Source organism: Poecilia formosa, unplaced genomic scaffold (genome assembly GCF_000485575.1).
Source record: "Poecilia formosa unplaced genomic scaffold, Poecilia_formosa-5.1.2 Scaffold292, whole genome shotgun sequence".
NCBI classification, from domain to species: domain Eukaryota; kingdom Metazoa; phylum Chordata; class Actinopteri; order Cyprinodontiformes; family Poeciliidae; genus Poecilia; species Poecilia formosa.
In genome coordinates, this window is record NW_006800231.1 from 175,057 (window position 1) to 197,155 (window position 22,099).

Sequence of the window (22,099 nt, forward strand, 5' to 3'; positions counted from 1 at the left end):
CTACTTGTTTCACTTTACTTAATGACACTGTAATAACACTTAATTACATATTCATAACTGGTGCTATTTGTTCCACTTTAGTTGATGTAAAAAAAATGTTAATGAGTCTGTTATTAAATCATTTGACAGTGTAATAAAGCTTAATCAAATCTAATGATTTGATTAAGCTTGGTTTGCTTTATTTCAGGGAGTGGAAATATTAATCATTGTTTTGTTAAATCTTTTGCTAGTGTAATAATTAAATCATGACATTATGACAAATTTATGTCAGATCATGATTTCTTGGTTAATGATAAGTTGTCATAACAAAGATATTTTTAATAATGTCAACTTTGTATTAAAAGTGTCATGATTTACCGAATGACGTTTTATGACAACAGTCATAACTATTCATGAAGGCTCATTCATGTTCATGACAGGTGTTATGTCATGTTTATGACAGTGTCATGACAGTCTTATTCAACCCCCGTCAAATAAAGTGTTACCCTTCCTTCTTCATGAAATGTAAACACAAATGGAGTGGTGTCAGATTTTAGTGGTTGGAGGGTTTGTCTTTTGTCCTCTCATTTCTCCTAACACTAGACAGACTGGTTTGTTTTGGTTCTAATTACCCAGAATGCCGTGTGCTGTAGTGTGCTTCCTGCTTGCAGAGCAGTCTCCCATCCGATTGGTGATCAAATATGCATTCAAACTGCATCAGTGTTCACTTCCAATTAACTGATATCAAAGTTTGAAGGCAAACCAGAGTTAGTGTTTTTCAGTCTGCATCAGAGTTTGATTAGGTGTTCACACCTCCCCTAACGAACCGGACCTTCTAGTCAGACGGACTGTAGTTGGATTAAAGCGGACTAAACGAGGCTGGTGTGAATGCATCCTGTCATTTACAACATGAAAATCTTAATGTTTAGTTCTTTTCAAAACCATGTCATCGTCATTATCACAACTTCTGGAAAGCCTTCCAGGAGGAGTTGAAGCTAGCACAGTAGCAAAGAACAAACTGACAGCTTTACTCAAGCTAATATCTGCATGGAGGCAGGAAAGCAAATACTCTTGGCAATACAAAGTAAGACTATATGATTTTGCCGGCAGTTAGTAGGGAAATTGTAAGAAAAGGCTTCTTCCCTCCAGCTCCAGTGAGCAGTTTTGTTTAAACTGGGAGGTCAGCAAGTTTATAACGACTGAAGTTCCTCACTGGGAGCCCCAACAGGTCCAGATAAAACAGAGACTTCATGGCCCAATAAGAGCCCACAGGACAGAATTTGTCTCTCACCCAGTCTCTCCACAGTCTCTTTTATAATCCTCTGTCTTTCTCTTTCAATACTTCTGCCTCTCATTATCTACCTCAACTTGCATCCCTTTCACTCTCTCAGGAGCAAAGACTGGAGATGAAATCCAAGCATATCACAGCCGTGTTATTACAACCTGACTCTTGGAGTGTTCCACCCCAAAGCCCAGTAATTCTGGCTGGCAGCATGCAGTGGGAGACAGAAAGAGAGGGTGGGGGGTGGGGGGAAGAGAAATGAGGTGAAAGACAAAGACGGAGAAGGACAGGAATGTAGAAGAGGAGGACTGACAGAAATGGAGAGAGATGGAGATGGAGGAGAATAATTTAGAGCCTCCTCCCGGTTCCTCTGCGGCTGGTGAGGAATGATTTGAAGCGGAACGCCAGCCTCGCGGCCCGATCGCCTCACCGGGGACGAGGAGAGATTTCACAGCTTCGCTTAACCGTGCAGCAGATGTAATGAGAACTTTTGAGGTAAATGAGAACCTCAAGAGTGGAACACCTGCAAAAATATCACATACTGACTGAGGGCCGCAAGATTGTAAAAACAGAAATCAGGAAAAGACAATATTGTCTCATCGGCCCCGAAGAACAAACAAAAAACAACTTTTGAATGTTTTCTTAGAAATTTGTTCATTTCACACATGACATGATATCCACTGTAGCTTTCTCTGATTAAACGGCTAGAGCTTCATCCGGAATATTCAGGATCTTGCAAAACTCTTCCTACTCCTTCAGCCAAAGTTGATGACGAGATGAACTGAGCTGAGTACAAGAGGCGATGTCTGTGACAGGCTGCTAAAGACAAGAAGGAATAGTTCAGATCAAAGTGTAAGAACGGTCCAGTCAAAGTCCGCACCTAAATCTAACTGGAAATCAATGGGACGTTTTGGTGTGAAAAACTACAACACATCAAATCCCAACATAAGGCATTAAAGTTGTGGTGGGAACTTAACTGGGTCTGTAGAAGTTCGAGGTGTTGGAATACCTTTGCAAGGTCGTATAATCAGGCTCAATTTTACGACGGCATGTATATCAGCTTTGTCTGCTCTTGTCTACATTACAGATTTCCAAATGAAAGTCTAGATCAGCCCAATGGGTTTTTGGAAACTGCTTTTGTAGACTTATGAGGTTAAAAAGAAGGTTTTGGCCGGTGGCGTGCAAAAATGTCTTGAAAAACAGCCGTGTGCCTCGCCAACTGTTAAGCTCAGGGTTGGATCGCTTCTATTTTGTGCTTCTGTTGGGCAGCCAAGAAAAACTTCTGTTAAATACTATTGACGTTAGGAAGAAAACATTTTGTTTCATGTAAAAACCCCTTACTGGATAATGATAATGATCCAAAACACATTTCAAAATCAGTATTGGGACATGTCAAGAGGCATAAGCTGAAGAATTTACTGTGATAACATGATAGCCCAACTTAGACGAGCTACAAAAAACAGAGAGAATGTCTGAAAAGAGCATTGGACATAATAAGACCCACTTATGAATACAAAAAATAGAACCAGTCTGCAAAGAAAAACAAACATCCCCATAAAAAGAACTAATCTGTAGTATTAGATAAAGGATTTTCACCTCATGCCTTTTTCTTTCAAAATCAAACTTCTAAACTTATCAAACTTATATCAACAGTATTTGTCTTATGTAAAGCTACAGGAGGAAAACAACACTTCCAGGTGGAACTACAACCTCTTTTCCTTAAACGGTTCCTTCATAAACCAGCAAAGGCCAACCAAGCCAGCGATGTCTGACATGAGCTGGAAAAAATCACACTGGCATCCATCAACCGAAGGAGGCGTGGAGTGGAACGATATAGAACCGTACACAAAATATGTTCTGAACATCTGGCACAGAAAAGAGTTAAATATATCATATAGTGATTGCCATTTCAATTCTTTTACAAAACACAGAGATGTTGCAAAGGTTCCTTAATACTGGGTTTTAGTGACTAATGAACAGCAATGCTTTTTGAAACAAAGAGTTGGAGGCACTCGTTCGAATGTATTGTGGATTTTTCCTAATACACAAAGACTCAAATTATTGACACTGTAGGTACTGAAATGACTTCTAGTATGATGGAACCATGACCTATACTTCTTGTGGGTCCACTGTAGCTTCCCTATGTAGCTTCCCTATGCCAGAATAAAACATCTAAGAACAAATGTAGATTCATTTGTTCTTAAAAAGTCAGTGATTTGATACAACCGTTAGGGGTTTCTTAGAAAAATATTTACCAATTGACATAATAAACTGAACTTGGCTGAAAAATCTTTATAAGGATCAAACTGGAATATATGTAAAAACCTTTGAATCTGACTACTGTATAATTCTACTGAACTGACTGTATATTTTGGTCTATAAATGGGATCTATTTTTTAGAGAAGTTTTCACAACTGGCAGGTTGGATTCTTGTCAGGAAGTCGGTAATGTGACGCAACCAGTGACCCCATCCCTGATAATCTGCTGACATCGCATTTTCAGCTCGACTCGACAAGTAGGTTCAAAAAATGGGCTGGTGTCACGTAGCTGCTACTGGTGGAAAACCGTTACAACTGAGTGGAACTGTGCAGAGTGAGCTCCAGAGAAAAAGCCAGAATCCTTTACAGTAATTTCAGGTTGGCAACTGTTTTAAGAGACAAAAACCAATCAAGAAACATTTTTAACTCTGTCATACTGAACACTTAGTCCCTCAAGGATGTGTGTTTGGTCCACTTATGTTCAAATCGATAACAAACAACTTTGTATCCACAAATGCAGAAAATCCAGCCATTGAAGTGGCAGATGACACCAGAGCTGTGGGACACCTTCATGGAAACCATGAATAAATGAGCAAGGAAGAAGTCAAGCACAGGGTGAGACGACCTAGACAAAACAAAGGAGATTATGGTTGACTTTCAGAGGTTTTGGTCTGAGCGCCGTCCCTCATCATACCACAGCAGAGAGAGTGGATACATTTCTTGGACTACAGATCTCTGATGACATCACCTGGTCAAAAAAATAATAATACTCAGATTACAAAATGGGCCACGCAGACACCATTCTTACAGAGGAAACGAAAACAATTTTTCGTGACACAAAACTAAAATTTGAAAAAGACTGCCTGTTATTTTCGCAGTGACTCGTTTACTGCTGTACCAGCATTTCAATCCAACTGTTATTGTTTAAAGTCACAGTCTGAATCTATGGCAAGCCAACATGTATTTAATGACTGGTAAGCCCACTGATCCGATGTGAAGATCAAATATTTAGTTGAAGAAGTTGAACCTGTCTTTTTAAAAAAAAAAAAAAACTTCTTTCCCATGTATAAAAAATATTACGTCTTTTTTGTGAAGCTGAGATAGTTGCCGTTTATATTTTTTGCCATTGGTTGGTAAATGTCGAGCAGCTGGCATCAATATAAGTGACTTTCCGGATGAATGAAATTGAACTCCGATCGGGGAATTTCAGTTATTGAAAATTGTGGAGGAAGAAACGTCAACCAACTGGGAAAGAAAAATCTCCTAAACTCCCGTCTTCCTCCTCTCTCCACTTTTCTCTCCATCCCTTGTAAATGCCATTTTAATTGAAATCTGTCAGACGCTGACTGTGTGTCTCTCTCACTGGTCTGTTTAAACCACAGAGCTATAGGTGCTAAGCCATGAATTTCAATGAGAGCTTTTCTTCAGCTGAGTGCATTGAACTTCTTTAAATAAGGACTGTGCCTTTCTAATAACCCTCCCCAATCTCTTTGTCAAATAGGGAGTCCACGCACACACACACATGCACACACACACATTTTTCTAACTCATTCTTTTGCTTTCTTTCTTTTACTTCCTGCATCTGGCCTTAACCTAACACACATCAAATTGACAAGACCAGAGATTTAGACTTTAGCGTTGGCTAGACCATCATATGTCTTAAGAGCATTTGGAAGGAGAGCAGCTCTGAGGTGATTGCAAAGAAGAAGAAAAAATCATGACCCTCTTGATTTTAAGCATCTTTTACAACCAGATTTAAGGCTTTTAATACCAGCGATATGAGAAACCTTAGCAGGCTGTGGTTGTTTGTAAAACCCCCAGAGCTTGGTGGCGTTTGCCAGAGGTTAAGGTTTTAAACTTGAGCTTAACTGGTGGACTTTGCTTTGTGAGCTTCAAATCATACAAGCAGATTCCTCCTGGGAGTGAGACCAAGTCGTAGCTAAACACCAGATGGTGTCTGCGCCCTTATATTTCACATCAGCATAAACTGCAGAGAAACTCTGAGCTAATAATATATCAGTTAGGAAGAAAAGCAAAAGTAAATTCTATCTTTTTGCTCCTATTTGAATAACAGTATCTGCATAAGACAGGCGAATAGAGATATTTCTCAGTTGTATGTTAGTTTCTCTTTTATTAGAAGTTCTAATTACCAAGTCATTACCCAATAAGCATCTCAAGATGGGCTGAAGAGCTTGGTCAAGACCCTGATGTTGGTTTATTACCAAAGTGCTGAATATTTCAATGAATACCGCCAGGGACACAGTCAGTGTGAAGTGAAATAAACATAGTTTCACCATAAACCAGGAACAAACAAGTGTTCCTCATAAGAGTTTAGACAGAGGACTCACAAGAAGAGGAAGTGTTCAGGAGCCAACGTCCGCTCAGAGACATCCTGGTAAGGAACTGAAGATGAAGTCAGGATGGATTTTTGATCCCAAACACAAAGAACCTTATCGACTGGTGTCACAGATAGAGAAACAAAGCTGATAGGATGGCCTAGTCCATGGGTGTCCAGATCTGGTCCTCCAGGATCGGTGTCCTGTCATTTTTAGAATGTTTTCACACCAGATAGTCCAGTGGACTCGGTTTAGTTGGGGACCAAACCTGAAACATGTGTTACATTTTCAGTTGGTGTGGTTCTCTTTCACAATGAACCGAGTCAAACGAGCCAAACCCTTTGAAACACCTGTTCATTTGCTCACCTGAGGGGGCGCTGTACCAAAAAAACAACTGAAGGAAACAACAAAAGCCTCTGAAGGAGACACCGAATGCAACTTCCTTCTTCACAAAATTTAAACCAAAATGTTGTCATATTTTAGCAGTAGGATTTCTCTTTTGTCTTTGGAAAAATTCTCATTCCACTTCTCCTGCTAGCGCTAGACTCCCATGTTTGTTCTGGTTCTCTTTACCCAGAATGCCCTGCTTAGCATTTACATATGCACTCACTTTAATCGAACTGAGACGTAAGTATTTAAGCAGACCAGAGTTGGCTTATTGGTCCGCATCAGAGTTTCGCATTCACACCTATTCAAATGAACCAGATTTTCTAGACAAACAAACTAACGTACAGTTAAAGCAAACCAAACAGAGCAGATGTGAAAACAACCTTAGATGCATCTCTGCTCCAACTGCTGAGTCAAATGGTCCAGCTATTTCCAGTATGTCCTGTTCTGGAGAGGCCAGCTGATGATCCATCATTTGATTCAGGAACCAAGACATTCAGGATCCTGGGTCATGAGGATTGACTTTGGACACCACTGGCCTACACAAGCTTAGGGAAGATCTGATTTAACTGAAAAGACCCATAAAACTATTTGAATACAGTTGCTGTAGAAATAAATTCCAAATTCACACCAGTTTCTGTTTGTATTGTCAAAGGTGCAGGCAATGAAGTTATTTTTATAACCTCGATATGAAGTCTTTGCTTTGATAAAGTCATCAAGAAGATATTCTGCTTCAGCCAATGAGAGGCTTCTACCTGTAGTACAGAATCTAGATTTTTAGATGTATTTTGCATCATCAACGTGTGGATGTGTGACAGGTAAGTTGTTTCTAAAATGGAAGGAGTCTGATGTTGTAGTAGCGGTTGACAGCCAGGCAGAAGGAGCTCCCTGCACTTAGGCTTCCCACGTGTTCCAGGCCTGTCATTGTAAAGCTCTCTGTACCTCCAGTTTCCTGCTTCGGTTTGTTTAAAGTGAGAATTCCTTCATCATGAAGAACATTGCGCATGTGGGCGTGTGCGTGAGTGTGTGAATCTGCGTGTTGTCCAGTAAATGTCTGTGCCGCCGTGACTTTCTGCGCGCGTCTGTTTGTGTTTGAGCGCAGCGGCCTCAGCCTCTGCCTGCCTCCTCTCCTTCCACAGCTCCAAATAAACAACTTTTGTCAAGTCCACCATGTTTGTCTCTGTGTTTATTTTTTCTGTTTTTCTGCCCGAGCGCTCACACCTCCCCCATGCCCTGTTTCCACAATCCCCTTCTCTCTCTTCGGCTTCCTCTCGCTCAGAACATGGCACTCTGAATATGCATGTTGTTTGGGAACTAGAGGACAACATTTTCAACAAGACTGCTTTCTTCGGTTTGTTTTACCATTTAGCAACATGTTACCACAGAATTAATGGCTCACACATCATTATATCGGGGGAAACATCCACAAACAGGAGAGTTTATTATTGCAATCTCAGGTTTAGCTCCTCCTCCAGACGTTCATACAGGGAGCGCTAGCTGCTGTGTGAACATATAAAGCATCTCAGTGTGGTAAAACTACTGCTATATCATGCTTGGTTTGCTATAAACCAATTGGTAAACATAACTTCTCAATAAATTGGATTTTTTTCATTCTTTATAATTCAAGAATTCAGATTCCAACAGGAATATCGGTAACACTTTATTTGAAGGGGTGTGCATAAGACTGACATGACACGGACAAAAACATGACATAACACCTGTCATGAACATGAAAATGTCTTTATGAATGTTTATGACTGTTGTCATGAAGTGTCATTCAGTAAATAATGACACTTTTAATGCAAAGTTGCTCTAAAAGTTGCATTAAAAGTCCATTAAAAGTGTCAACTTTGCATTAAATTATCATAATTTACAAAATCATGCAAAGTTGGCACTTTTAATGGACTTTCAATGCAACTTTTAGAGCAACTTTGCATTAAAAGTGAACATAGATTAATTCTAGTCTTACCTGGACTAAGGAGAAAAAGGATTGGGCCGTTACTCAATGGTGGAAAGTCTTTTTCTCAGATGAAAGTAAGGTTTTCATTTCATTTGGAGAGTCAGGAGAAGCAGAATTCATGTTGCTTTAAGCCCAAAGTGACATTTCCACAACCAGTGATGGTTTGGGTGCCACAGTCTACATCTACCAGAAACATTAAGAGCACTTCATGCTTTCCTCTGCTGACAAGCTTCATGGAGATGCTGATTTCATTTTTTGCAGGACTTTGCACTTCCTCGCTCTGCCAGACGTATTAATAACCTTTCTAATGTCCATGTTATAATTGCTGTTTTGCGTATTGCTGTTGCTTTATGCAACAGTGTGACGTGGGTAATGAGGAAGAAGGGAAGTTTCATAAATGGAAAGATTTACTTTTTTAAATGAAAGACACACAAAAGTAACATTTAATACAACACCTGCTCTGTATTAAAGCAGAGCAATTTCGCTGTTTAAGCATCTTTGAAGTTTTCTAGAAGTTTGTTCAAGACTTGCGGTGCATAGAAGCTGAACGCTGCTTCTCCACATTTGGTTCTGGTTCTGGATGCAGAGCAGAACCAGAACCAAAAGACTTTCCCAGATCTGGACACCCATGGACTAGGTCTGGAAGGTTGATACAACATAACAAGTATTTAATGTATTTTGGTGATAAGCCATTCCGTTTTTTAATAAACTAACAACAGTATTTTAAAGACTATTCTCAGAGTGACAGAGATTCAGTGTAAATACTTTAGAACTGACACCAGTATCAGCATCTGGATCAGCTGCAGCTGGAGGATTGGTTTTTCACAGACCTGTGAAGACTCTGCTGCAGTAATCAATATGACTAAAGATAAATGCATGGATGAGTTTCTCTAGATCTTGATGAGACATTAGTTCTCTAATCCTGGAAATGATCTTCAGGTGATAGAAGGCTGATGTTGTAACCATCTTTACGTGACTCTGAAGGTTCAGGTCAGAGTTCATCACTAAACCAAGATTTCAGGCCTGACCTCTAGTTTCTATCTTTAATAACTGAATCTGGTATTCATTTATTACAGATAATAAAGGAATTTCATACAAAGGAAAAATTCCACAGTCCTTAAATTTGAAGTAATCTGGATGTGAGGCTAGAAAGTAGAAAAGTAACTTTTAAAGTTGGGTTTGCAAAATAACTTTCAAAAGCAAAAGCTGAGGCAAGAGACCAAGAGGATGTCCTCCTCTGTCCCAGACCAAAGGAGGACACACCCTTCATCCGTCTGCAACGTCAGCATCAACTCATGCTCTGATGTCTTCCGTCGGCTCTTTGGTCTGTCCATGCTGGTTGCAGTGAGAAGCTACACAGTGAACAGGTGTGGTTTTCAAACACATCCTGCTGAGGTCAGGAGTGTCACTGGGACTGTGATGTTTAAGATGGAAAGAGAGCGAGCAAAAAGATTCCTGTGGAACACTGCGATTCTACGGCTATTCCTGGCCTGGAGGGGGACAGCGGACAAGCGTCTGATTGTGGAAGTGGAACAGAGTGTGTATGAGGGGGGTGAGGGAGATGTGTGCATGTGTGTGTACGTGTGTGGTGAAGGTGAAAGGCTCAGGATAGCCAGCCAGAGCGAGGCCATACACACTCACACACCTAGAGATTTTTACTGCTTGTTTACTGTGAGCATCCCAGGTTACACACACGTTTACAGTTGGAACATGGATACAGAACAGCTTCAGTCATAATGTGTCATAATCATTTTAAAATTATTTTCCCAAAGAAATGTCCAGCTACATCTGGTCAATTGCTGTGAAAACTAAGAAACAACAGAGGCAGGGTTCCCCTGGCGCGAACCTAAAGCTGTAAAATGAGTTTGGAGTGACAGGAAACGATGGCAGGAGCTCGCTGGCCGGCGGAGTTCCCACTGAGCAAACATTTATCTGTTTGTGCACCTATTTCGCTTCGCTCCTCCACAAAGGACCCTCTAACGTCCTGAGTGCCTCCTGACATGCCTCCGCGCCGACCACACCGGCACCACGAGTGCTCCGAGCGAAGAGGGAGCGGACAAAGGCAGAGGTCACAGCCTCCTCCTTCACTCGACCTCTCCGTCCTCGCCCTCCGTCTCTGCCCACAGCCCCACTCCTCCTGCCCATTCCCATTAGGGAGTGACAAACGACTGTCATCGCTTTGCGTCTTTGATGTCCTCCAGCACACTGTCCCCATTCACAGCTGCATGCATGTGTCTATTGTTCAGGCAGCAGAGAAGTGTGAGCGAGTAAAAAGAAAACGGAGCTCAGAGCTGCTGCTGCTGAGTGAAACCTACAGAGATGATCTAAGTGAGACGATGCTAAGATGTAAAGCTAAGTGGTATAAAACCAGTTTTCTTCCTGTTGCCATGACATTCCAAAATTCAATGTGTCATAGTTTTATTTAATATTATTTATTTTATTTTATATTTGTTTTTGGGAGTTTTTTTAAATCTTGTTCTAATGAGAGTACTGTATGGTCTTTAATATTTTAAAGAGAAGAGCAAAAAATAAAAAATAAAATAAGTCTAATAACGTGTAATTGAAATTTCCGTTACCCCATGTAATTGTTTAATCAAGCCATTTTATTGTTCCATGGATAAAGTCCTGCTAATTAACTAATCCCCTGGCACTTACATCATGCTAAACTACATGAACTCGGTCTGGAATGGAAATCTCTCCTCATAAAACAGTTGAAAACCAGCAGGAGGAAAACAAACAGCACCTGTGCTCCTTTATTTGGGCTCATTCAACCTTCATTCCTTGTTGATCACTGAGGCGACGTTCACACTGCCAGCCGCTCAATTCAGATGTTTTGTGAAATCAGATTTTTTTTTTTTTTTTTTTGTGCGTGGTTGTTCACATTTCCTGATACATGAAAATTAGAAGAAAAACCACGACCATGATGATGAGCATTAAGCTGTTAATGTGCTGGCTCTGGCTGGACAGTGACTTTAACGTCACCAGAGACGCTCCACCGTTAGCATCCATGTTTACTTCCACAAACACTGAGCATGCTCACTGGGTGTGGCATCATTGCCTCCTCCACTGTGCGTGCAGGACACTGTTGGGTTGTCTGCAGTCACATACATTTGGAAATGTGAATGAACAAAATCAAATTTCACCGAAAATCTGAACGGAGCATTAAGACCTGCAGAGTGAACGTAGCCGGAGTGACCTGCTTCGCTTTTCTAAAAATCTGATCTGGCTCAAAGTCTGGCTGCTTTACCTGAAACATGGTTCTACAGCTCATTGACTGAATGAGGTTGTATATTCCTGCACCTGAAACTTTTATGTTGTTTTAAAAACATAACGTAAACCGTGTATCCTTTTGTTCCGCTTCACAACGATCGGTAAAAGAAACAATCAACTTTGTGATTTTATTGTAAAAAAGAAAAGTTTAGGGGTGTGAATACTTTTGTAACACCAGGTGTGACTGTTACTGTTCAGCACTCTGATTCTGCAGGCTTCAGTTAGCTGATAAAATGGCAAAATTCATTACAGTAAAATTACAAAATATTAAAAAAGAAAACGTATAGTTTGTTTGGAAGAGTTTCCAGGAGACGCCCAGTTTATAAAGACAGCTAAAATTAACAAAGCTGCATGTTAAAGTTTTATTCATTTTAAACTGTATGTATGAAATAATTTTCTTTGTGCTCTACTACATCCTGGACAATAATCCTAACAATTAAAATGTGATTTTTATTTTTTTTTCTAAATTCTTTCCATAACTGAAACATTACACTGGTCAACAGCCAAATAAATTGTCTGGAGCTTTAGGGTCATTTTGATGAGCTGAATCCAAAAATCACATTGGTTTTGCTCAATCAGATCAACTTTCTGAACTATGGAGCAACAAGAGCATCAACATGCAGGACTTGTTCTCACATCTGGAGAATCTGATCAATGAGTGATGAGCAGGAGGAGAGATTCATCAGGACAGGAAAGAGACGGAGAATTTTACACAATGTACTCACCCTTATCATTGTTTAATATCCAATTTACAGAAATCCAAGTTTGTAACATTTAATTAACACACTCTGTTAGAAAATATTTTTTCTCTAACCTGACTGAAAAAAAATGGATGTCACTCTTGGATTCAGCGGTGCAAAATAGTCCTAATTTAGATAAAAAAATAAAAAAAACAGACAATTTCCAAAGAAGATTTCTTGTAACCTGATGTTATCTCTCTGGTCTCTTTGTCCCAGTCTTACCATCAGAGCGGTGGATGCAGGTGTGCTGGTTGTCGCTCAGGAAGAAGCCATCTGTACACTGACACTCGTAGCTTCCCATTGTGTTCACACACACCTGCTGGCATCCTCCGTTGTTGTCCAGACACTCGTCCACATCTGGACACACACACAGAGAGAGAGAGACAGCACGGAGGCAAGGGATGAGACGCAGCAGTGGAACAAACACTCATCACTTACTGAGCTGCATTAATAACAGCATATGAGTCACAGTTTATGCGCGCAGCGATGTTGACACCAGAATCAGGAATGTTACAAGGACCCAGGAGGAACAGCCATGCTGTCCTATCACACTAACAGGTGGATTCTGTGGCTGGATGAAAAGCCTGGCGCAAAGTGTTAGCGGGCGTCGCTCCGTACTGCAGGGAAACATTGTTTATCCTGCACTGTGCTGCTGAAAGGCTTATAAAGTTTTCAGTGAAGTGGCCTACGAACTGTACAGTAATCAGACGTGACAGCTTCTGTACGTGGGTGTGTGTGTAAACCCGGGTCTGACATGGTGACTGTGCGCCCTGTTTAGTCTGAAGTGCTGAGACGGGCCGCCGGCCTCAGGCAGGACACAAAACCAGAGAGGAGGAAGAAAAGGCAGATGGCAAGAGGTCACAACTGGACCGGCCGGCACCAGACGAAAGCAACACCAAGGTTTCAAAGTCACTACGCCAGAACCAGTCGGCCAAACGTGTTTCCATCACTCCTTTTAAAAAACACTACAGCAGCCTGTTAAGGCCATTGTAAGTAGGAAAATAAAAGGAATGAATTTCTGCCAAAGAAAAAAAAAAAAACAACAAAAAAACTCAGAAATTTTGAGATTAATCTCATTATTTTTCTGAAAAGGAACCTGAACATTTCTGAGTGAAAATTTCAACACCAGTTCAACAATCGTTCCATTTTTGTATTAAATAAAAGCACTTAGACAGTATTAGTGAGGTTTTCTTCTATTCATGTTGTAGTTCAGGTTGTTTTTTAGCCACATGAATATTTTGAGAAATATGTTGTTTATTAGAATATTCTCTCTGGCAAACAGACTTGGTTTACTGAGTTAAGTTCTGGAATAGAATAGAATAGAATAGAATAGAATAGAATAGAATAGAATAGAATAGAATAGAATAGCCTTTACTGTCTCACACAGGGGAAATTCAGGCAGCAATAGGTTCACACAAAGGATCAAAACATGTTTAAATTATATATAAAGAAACAAGATTAACAATAATAATTATAATATTCTGTACAAGATTATAACATAAAAAGTACTGTACAGTTCTAACAAACAGAAAGGAATGTGTAACTGAGTAGGATGACTTTTTAAAATGTACATAACAGATTTTAACTAATTCAGTTGCAAGTAGACAGAGATTACAGAAAACAGGTCATGTAATAATAATAAAAGCAGAGCGCCATAAAGCTCAGCTGCTCTTCACAGCTTCCCCCGAATGAATGATGTTGGATATTCAGTCGGTTCTGTGACGGTCTAACGGACCTCAGCGATGACTTCACTGAGTTCTTCTGCTGCAGGCCCATAAAGTTCCAGCTCCGTGTGTAAATATAGCAGCGTAGGTTCTACGTTGTGAGCATAAATCGTGTCCTTGGTGAACTTCTGCTTTGTTTTCACAGCACTTCCTAACACTATTTTAGGTCAATCCTGAGCCGTAATGGATGCCATTAATATGACTGATGACTTTAATCTTCGGGTCGCTCGAGGAGAAAGTTAAGAGGAAAGAAATGCCATTCCAGTTTCTATACAAACATGGACAGAGGTGTTTTTTTTTGTTTTTTTTCCAGTTTCAGCCACGGCCCCCTCCCCCCGATACCCCCTTCTCTTCACGTTGGGCTCAAATGAGGTGAAGCTCCATCTAAACACAGTGAGGATGTGCTTCATATACAGCGCATCCGGAAAGCATTCACAATGCTTCACTTTTTCCACATTTTCTTGCTCTAGCCTTGATCCGAATTGTATTAAATTATCACTTTCCAAATTATAGACACAAGCACTCCACTAGGACAAAATGGTTTTAAAAAAAAAGCCTTTGAGAGTTTCACAAGCTCACTAAAAATAGAAAACAAAGAAAATCACATTTACAGAAGCATTCACAGCCTTTGCTTAATGCTTCGTTGATCCACCTTTGGCAGCTTTTACCGCCTCCAGTCGTTCTCAGGTTCTTCCCTCCTGCTCTTCTTCAGCTCCAGCAGGTTGGATGGAGACGTCTGTCAGACATCTTCAGATCTCTCTGGAGATGTCCCATCAGATTCCAGTCTGGTCTCTGGTTTGGCTCCTCCAGGATGTTCACAGAGATGTTCTGAAGCCTGTCCTCTGGGTCGTTGTCCTGCTGAACTAATGAACCTTCGCCTCAGTCTGAGGTCAGGATGCTCTGCAGCAGGTTTTCATCTACTCTGTTCATCACTGCATTCGTCTTTATCTGTCCTGACTAGTCAGTCAGTTCCTGCTGCTGCAGAACATCCCAATGGCATGATGCTGCCACCACCATGCTTTGCTGTAGAGAAGGTGATGAGCCGCGCCTGGTTTCTTCCAAACACAACGCCTGTCATTCACACCTGAGCTCAGTCTTCGTCTCATCTTGTGTCTGCAGGTCTGAGGTCCTTCAGGTGCCTTTGTCCATCTCCAGGCCTGATTTGTGGATCGCTGCAGAGATGGTCGTCCTTCTGGAAGATTCTCCTCTCTCCAAAGAGGACAGCTGTAGCTCTGACAGAGTGACGCTACTAAAGGCTTTCTCCTCCGTTAGCTCAGTTGAGACAGCAGGTCAGCTCTCTCATCTCCTCCTCGGAGCTGCAGTGTCCAGGCTCACAGAGCAGCCCCTCCCCGCTCAGCTCCTTCAGACTAGCCAGCAGTAATTAGCAAACACCTGGTAGAACTTCACATCTGCTGAGTTCATTAAAGAAGCTACTTCTCCCTGCAATGCTAGTAAAAACATTAAAGGGTTAATAGCGGAGCCATGATGTGATGACTTCCTGAAGGTGGAGTTTCTGAAAGAGCAGGAATTTTTAAAGAGACAGAGGCCCAATTCTAAGGTCTTAAAATGCAAAGTCAAATTTCATTTAAATCATGTTTGATATATACAGCGTTTTTATAACAACTAAAGATAACATAGTTACCTGATTGTGCAGTAAAATGGCATTATGTGCCTAGAAAATGCATAACAGTGATCCTTTTGAAGCTACACTACAGATTGTCGTACTTCATAAACATCCTCCATGTGCTCAGGTATAAAACTATTTGATTGGTACATGGGTAGGACAAACTGAGAGGACTATACTGGATATGTTCGGTAGGAATATGTGTAACGTTACACCGTTACCTAAAATGCAATGTTTGTTAATCCATGATGGAGATGTCCATGTTTTAGGTGACACGTTGTCAGAACGCTGGCAGGTTTATTTCTTCTGTTGGGGCAAAATATCAGCAGATAAAAAGAAAAAAAAACTGCTCAAAATACTTTATTAATCATAACTGTAAAAAAAGAATCAAAAATACTTCTTTAATTTTAAGATGAGATTAAACATTGTAATAACTTGAACTATCTAGCTTCTTTAAAGGATTGTTAAAGAATCTGGATTGTCTTGGTTCTCCAAGCCAATCCATGGACTGGTAATAAGGCAGATGGCTTTGATTTCATAAATATCCTTATTTTCTTTCATTGTTTCTGTAGTCCCACATCTCCTGTCTGCAACATGCCAAAATTTGCACACAATTCTCCACAACTGCCCACTTTGGATCCAAATCTGAGATCCAAGGTTTGAAATGGAAAAGACACGTTGGAGGGAAGGAAAATAAACTTGCTCAAGTGCAGCAGACATTCAAAGAAGTCACGCAACCGGCGGCACATTGGGTCCAGCTGTGTCCACGGCGAACCCAAATAAACAAAGTCGAAATCAAAAGGAAGCGAAGAAACCAAACAGGACGGCTTTTTAATTAGAGGACAATTAGCCAACCTTAAATCAGTTAATGTCCTCAGTTACTGACACGGTGCATCTGCTGAGATGATGGAGCGACTTCCTGCACGCTCACACAAAACCGATGTCCGCAATTTTTCCAACGTCGGGTTTGTCATTTAACTACAAGGCCGTGAGGTTTCTCAATATCATAGCTTCGGCTCCATTAAAAGCCGCAGAGCCTTTATAGTGTTTTTGCAAGCAGGCCCAGAGGATGTGAGCAGAATGTGATATGAAAGGAGTCTGAACTCTGACAAGCACACTGGGAAAATAGTTTTCAAATTAAACTGTAGCATGTTGAGAACCCAAAGTGACAAAAGCAGAAAGCGGCGGCTGATCTGCATCAGTTCTGCTAGGTTTCACGACTCATAAACGACATAAACCTGAACCCAACGCTGACCTCGTCAGGGACTGACTTCATTTTTCGGATATGATTAATTTGTGAGGAAGCAATCTGACAAGTCTGACTCTGGTACAGGAAGGCGTATGATTTTACTTTCCATTGCCTTTGAACTCGGCAAAGCTGGAAAACACTGTTATGACGACTTTTAATGGTAATAATGAAGCACGTTTTTGTCAGCGGAAGCAAGAATTAACACGTACGTGAAAGGAAATGGAAGAACATGACCTCATGTCATGGTGTTTAAAAGTTTATCTCCTGATGAATAATACAGTTGAGAGTGATTAAAAAATTACGCTGTATTGTTATTGTTTCATCCATTTTTGTTCAAGCTATATTTTCCTGGCTGATGTTTTGAGATTTTGCTTTAATATTTCTGCATAATGTTCTTTTCCTGTGGTGTCAGATCATTATTTTTTTAAATGCAACAATCCTACCTGCAGTAAAACACCCGTACACAATGCCTCCAATTCTTGCAAATGCAATAGACATGAAAAAAAAAAAATCTAAAAAAAAACACACCATAATTTAAAAAAAATAAAAACTGAACAATTCTGTCTTTTTTAATGATGGATATTATGGGAAAAATAATTGTAACTGAATGTTTGGATTTATGACTGAAGCTGGTATTTGGAAGTAAAAAAATGGACTGACTTATGACATTTAGTCACAAAACCAGTAAAATAACTTCTATAACTTTTAAAATAGTTTGTAAGGAAATACTTTGACTCTCATTAGGAAGGATATGAACATTACAATTTGTAATTACTATGAGAATACATCCCTTTAAATGTCATGATACAACTGTTGTAGGGTAAATCTTCCTTGTCATATTAGGGCAACCAGACCCAACTGTGCCAGCACAAGACACGTAGAAACAAGGATAACACAGAAGAAAAGCTTTTTGTGTTTGAGGCACAGCTTAAAACTGAAAACTTTACTACAAGTTTTAATAAAAAAAAAGTTTGGCTGGATTTGTAATGTCAGTTTGTGAAACGAAAAACCGCAGGAATTAAAAATGGGACGGGAGGTCTGAGCACAGAGCTGCTACTGGTTCTGTGATCACAGATATTCTGCCTGTGATTTCACACTTTACTGCCTCGTTTGAACTCTGATTTAATCAGCAGCAGCTCATTAAGGCTGCATCCAGTCAACATCTAGTAAAGCCAGTCTTGAGGTTAGGGACAGACACAGCTGGTTTCCTCTCACCAGCCAGTAAATACCAGTGACTGTTGGAATTAGCAACCCGAATACCTTCTACTTAATCCACAATCCTGAACTTAAACACATGTACTGTACATGTACAACACATGTACATGTACAGTCAGATGGCTAACAGAATGAAATAAAGAAGCCAACTTCCAGCAATACACTGCTTAGGTAAACTGCTTTTGTTTAGAATGGTTGTCTTGTGTGGGCTTTAATGTGCTAACTACACTGTATAAAGTACATACAGAAGAAATTACATCACATTTTTTGTAAATTGCAGGTTTTTCTAAATATCATGACCGCACATACAAAATACCTCCTCCTAAACTATCTGTCTTGAACAAATCCCTAAATTTTCAGGAAACTTATAGAAAAACACCAGGAAAACACCATAATTTAAAAAAATTATAATGCTAGCTGCTCAGGTAGCTAGCCTTCCTGAAGCTAGCTTCAGGAAGGCTAGCTTCAGGAAGGCTAGCTACCTGAGCAGCTAGCATTATAATTTTTTTAAGATTATGGTGTTTTCCTGGTGGGTAGGGTTAGGGTTAGGAGTTTGTTCAAGTTATAGCTCCTTCTCCATAACATCCTCCCACACCCAGCAGGCTAAAGGCTGCTCTTAATCAACAACCAAAAAACCACCGTCTGCCCTCCAACATTCTCTTCTTCTGCACCTTCCAAGCTAAACCAGCAACCAACTACACCTATATGGAGGAATTTTTCTGCCACAGTCCAAGAGCACTCAAAGTCTGAAAGCATGATTTCATGTCTTTTAAGACTTTTGCTTACATTTTTATTTTGAAAGCAGGACTTCTTACCTTTCTTCTCAAAACTTGTAATGCTTACTCAAAACTTCTTCTCGCGCTCACACTTATTAGTCTCTACTCAGACTCTCTGCTTGCTTTCGAAACATTCTCTGCTTGCTGTTTGGAACCGCGTTTTGGCACAGTCACCTGGCAACCTCTCAGCCAATAGAATGAAATGCATTTGTTTCCTTCTACCAGGTGTGCCTGTGAAACTACCATCGATTGTAGCAACCTGCGCCACCCACTGGATGTAGGGAGAAACAATAACATCCGCTTTCTGCTCCACAGTACACTAAACATCCGCCAGCAGTGTGCTACTGATCGCTAACAGTAGCTAGCTAGCTAGCTAGCTAGATAGATAGATAGATAGATAGATAGATAGACAGATAGACACTTTGATGACGCTTTGCTAATATGAGTGAGCACTGCCCAACCTTTGTTGCAAAAATGTAAACAAGAAAAGAAAAATGAAAAAAGAAAAAGAGGAAATGAGGACAATAAACCCCAAAAAGCTTTGGAAAATATTCTGCTTGTCATTTAAGACAGCAGCTGTATTAAATGACAGCTGTTCAAATGTCCAAATGTTGGTTCAACAATAATTTACTGATTTCTTTTCTACAACAAATTTAACTGCTTTACACCATTAAAATATTGTCTAAATCTTTTGAGTTTTAATTTGATAAAAGACCATTGAATACTGGCAACTTGACAATTTTGGCCCTCAAGGCAAAAAGTATGGACACAGTCGCTGTAAGGAAAACCCACCAGTGAGGCAGATCAATAAAATCAAACATAACAACAAACTCATCACAAAATGTCTGAAAAACAAGAGAATCGAGATACTGCAATGTCCTAGTCAAAGCTGAGACCTAAAGTTGACCGATATGCTATGGTGAGAGCTCAGAGGAGCTTTGTATAAATTAACGTCTGACATCACAGTGAGGGGGAGCTCAGCATTGGAAGCGAAACAACATTTTCATGAAGAAGTTCGTCCTGGCAGCATGAAGCGATAAGCCAGGCAAAAGGCCAGAAGTCCCAACAGAAGCCATTCATACCTAAACAGTTGTGTCCATCGTGGGCCAGCATGAATCCATCGTAGCAGGTGCACCTGTAGTTCCCAGGTATGTTGATGCATTCATGGACACAGCCCCCATTGTAGTCATTTGTACATTCATCCACGTCTGAAAGAGAAAGCAGTTCATGTTACCCAAACTATGTTTATGAGGTTATGTTGTGACTTTATGTTCTGAATGTGTTCAGTTATTGTTTTTATTTGTCTAAGTCGCCTCAGCTTTAATTTCAAACGAGTTTCATGCAGCTTTAGAATTTAAATCCATTGTAATGTTTAGATTTGTTTCCTTTTAATTGTGTACATTTCCCAGAGAAATTATTTTTACATTATGCACATTAAAGGAGAACAAGTCAACAAGATCTGAGCATTTTTTTTAAATTATTATTATTATTCTAATGGCTGTTAGAGGAATGGAGTTAAAACAGACTTCTGCTAGCTGCTCCACTGCCTAATAGATTTCAGTCAATTCTAAAAAGATTGCAGGCAACTAATTGTACATCACAGTCACTCACAATTCTCTGGCTCCAAGTCTCAGATGGACATAAGAGGACCAGGACCAGAGTGTAACTTTAGCCTTTGTGGCTTTAAAGTGCAAGAAGGATCTGGAGAAGTGAAGTTTACTGTCAGTGACTTCACAGAGCCGTGGAAAAAACATGTCTGGAAAATGACAACTGAGCCTTGAAAACTGGTCACGTGAAAGATAAAACCCATTCATGCCTGGAAATGTTAAAATAATACAACCATAATAATCACGCAAATGGACCTCAGGGCGTTCAAATGCAATCTGACAAACACACGCAAGTCAACAGTAACCAATATATAATACTCAAATGTAAGAATCTGCAAGAATTAAACTAAGGTAGTGAAAAGAACTGCACATGTGCTTCTTGTATGTAGGGACATCTAAAATTGTTCAAATAAAGTTATTTGTTCAATTGAGCAATGAAAAATAAAAAAGCTGTCAAAGATAGCAGTAGAAGACGTATGAGTGACCTTCTGAGCTGGTTACCGGTTGATCACTAGCTACGTTTCCATGTTTCCATTAAAGACAACAGGAAGTACTAGAAGGATGATAGATTGTTTTTGTTTTTGGGGACAATGTGCAGCTGAACGTGTTGGATCTTCTGTAAAATCTGCACTATTTCCCAAAAACACTGGTGACTACGATGCAACCAACAAAGGCATTACTAACATGTCCTTCTTTGCTATCAGCTGTTATAATGTGTGTTTCTGTTTCAAATTCATCCAGTTGTTCTCTTCCGTTTGATCAGAGACAAAGGTTTCTATTTTAATGTGAGACTACATGCAAATTAGAAGTGAGATTTGGAATAATATGTAGGAGGGAAAATCTGTTGGTAGTTCCATTGGCTGCACAATATGCCTTTTTTGTCTGTGCATGCCACTGATTATATTTAATATTTCAACATTTTCATAAAACCTTTCAGTCCCCCCTCCCCATGCCCTGAGAAAACATCATATTTCATGTTGAACTTGTTTTTATTATGTTTTTCTATGTCTGGTTATTCCACAGATCGGGCTTTCTCATTTTTATATGACATATAGTTTGAAGCATATGAAGAGATAACAAAAAAGTTGCACCTGGTGGATTTTTACTGACCCCCAGTGGGTGTGAGTAAAGAGAAGTCAGGCAGACAACAGTTAGGCAGAGATGTGTTCAGACACAATCTGAGTCAGGTTGGATCCATTTCTGGGTGTCTGTGCTGAGTTATGTAACTGTGCCAGTAAGCAGCCAGTAAGAAGAGTGGCTGGCTGATGACGGAGCTGCAGACGCCAGGCAGACAATGGCCTACTAAGTCTGAGACGTCTCCCTCCCCCCCCCTCACCTATACTGTGTCCCTCATCATCAATCTGAGATGATTTTTTTTAAAGCGGTCTCTGGTAAGCGGGTCAGGTGGGTGTCACCTGTGTCTGTTGGAGTTCACAGCAGAATCTGCCACTGTATCTCCACTGACTCCAGACAGAATAAAGCATGCTGGCCTTTGCAAAAGTATTAACACCCATTGAATCTGCTCACAATTTGCCATATTCCAAAACTTCAATGAGGTAAATATTTTTTCACCTGACACCTTGGCTTCAGGAAAAATCTTTCAGATTATCATGGGTTTATAACACCTGATGATGACTTAGGGAAATCTGACACAAGTGAACATTTTCCAGCAGCTTTTAACTGAATCAGACA

General features: G+C 40.2%; 1 protein-coding gene across 2 annotated transcripts in view; it reads right to left on the bottom strand.

Moving 5' to 3' along the window:
- The window catches only part of scube1 (signal peptide, CUB domain, EGF-like 1), a 94,459-nt gene that overhangs the window by 57,854 nt on the left and 14,506 nt on the right, over nt 1–22,099 (bottom strand). For both annotated transcript variants that reach the window (XM_007572007.2, XM_007572008.2), the window contains exons 3-4: nt 19,883–20,008; nt 12,435–12,569 (exon numbers count right to left, since the gene is read on the bottom strand). In XM_007572007.2, the coding sequence (XP_007572069.1) occupies nt 12,435–12,569; nt 19,883–20,008 (261 nt within the window). The remainder of the gene's footprint in view (nt 1–12,434; nt 12,570–19,882; nt 20,009–22,099) is intronic.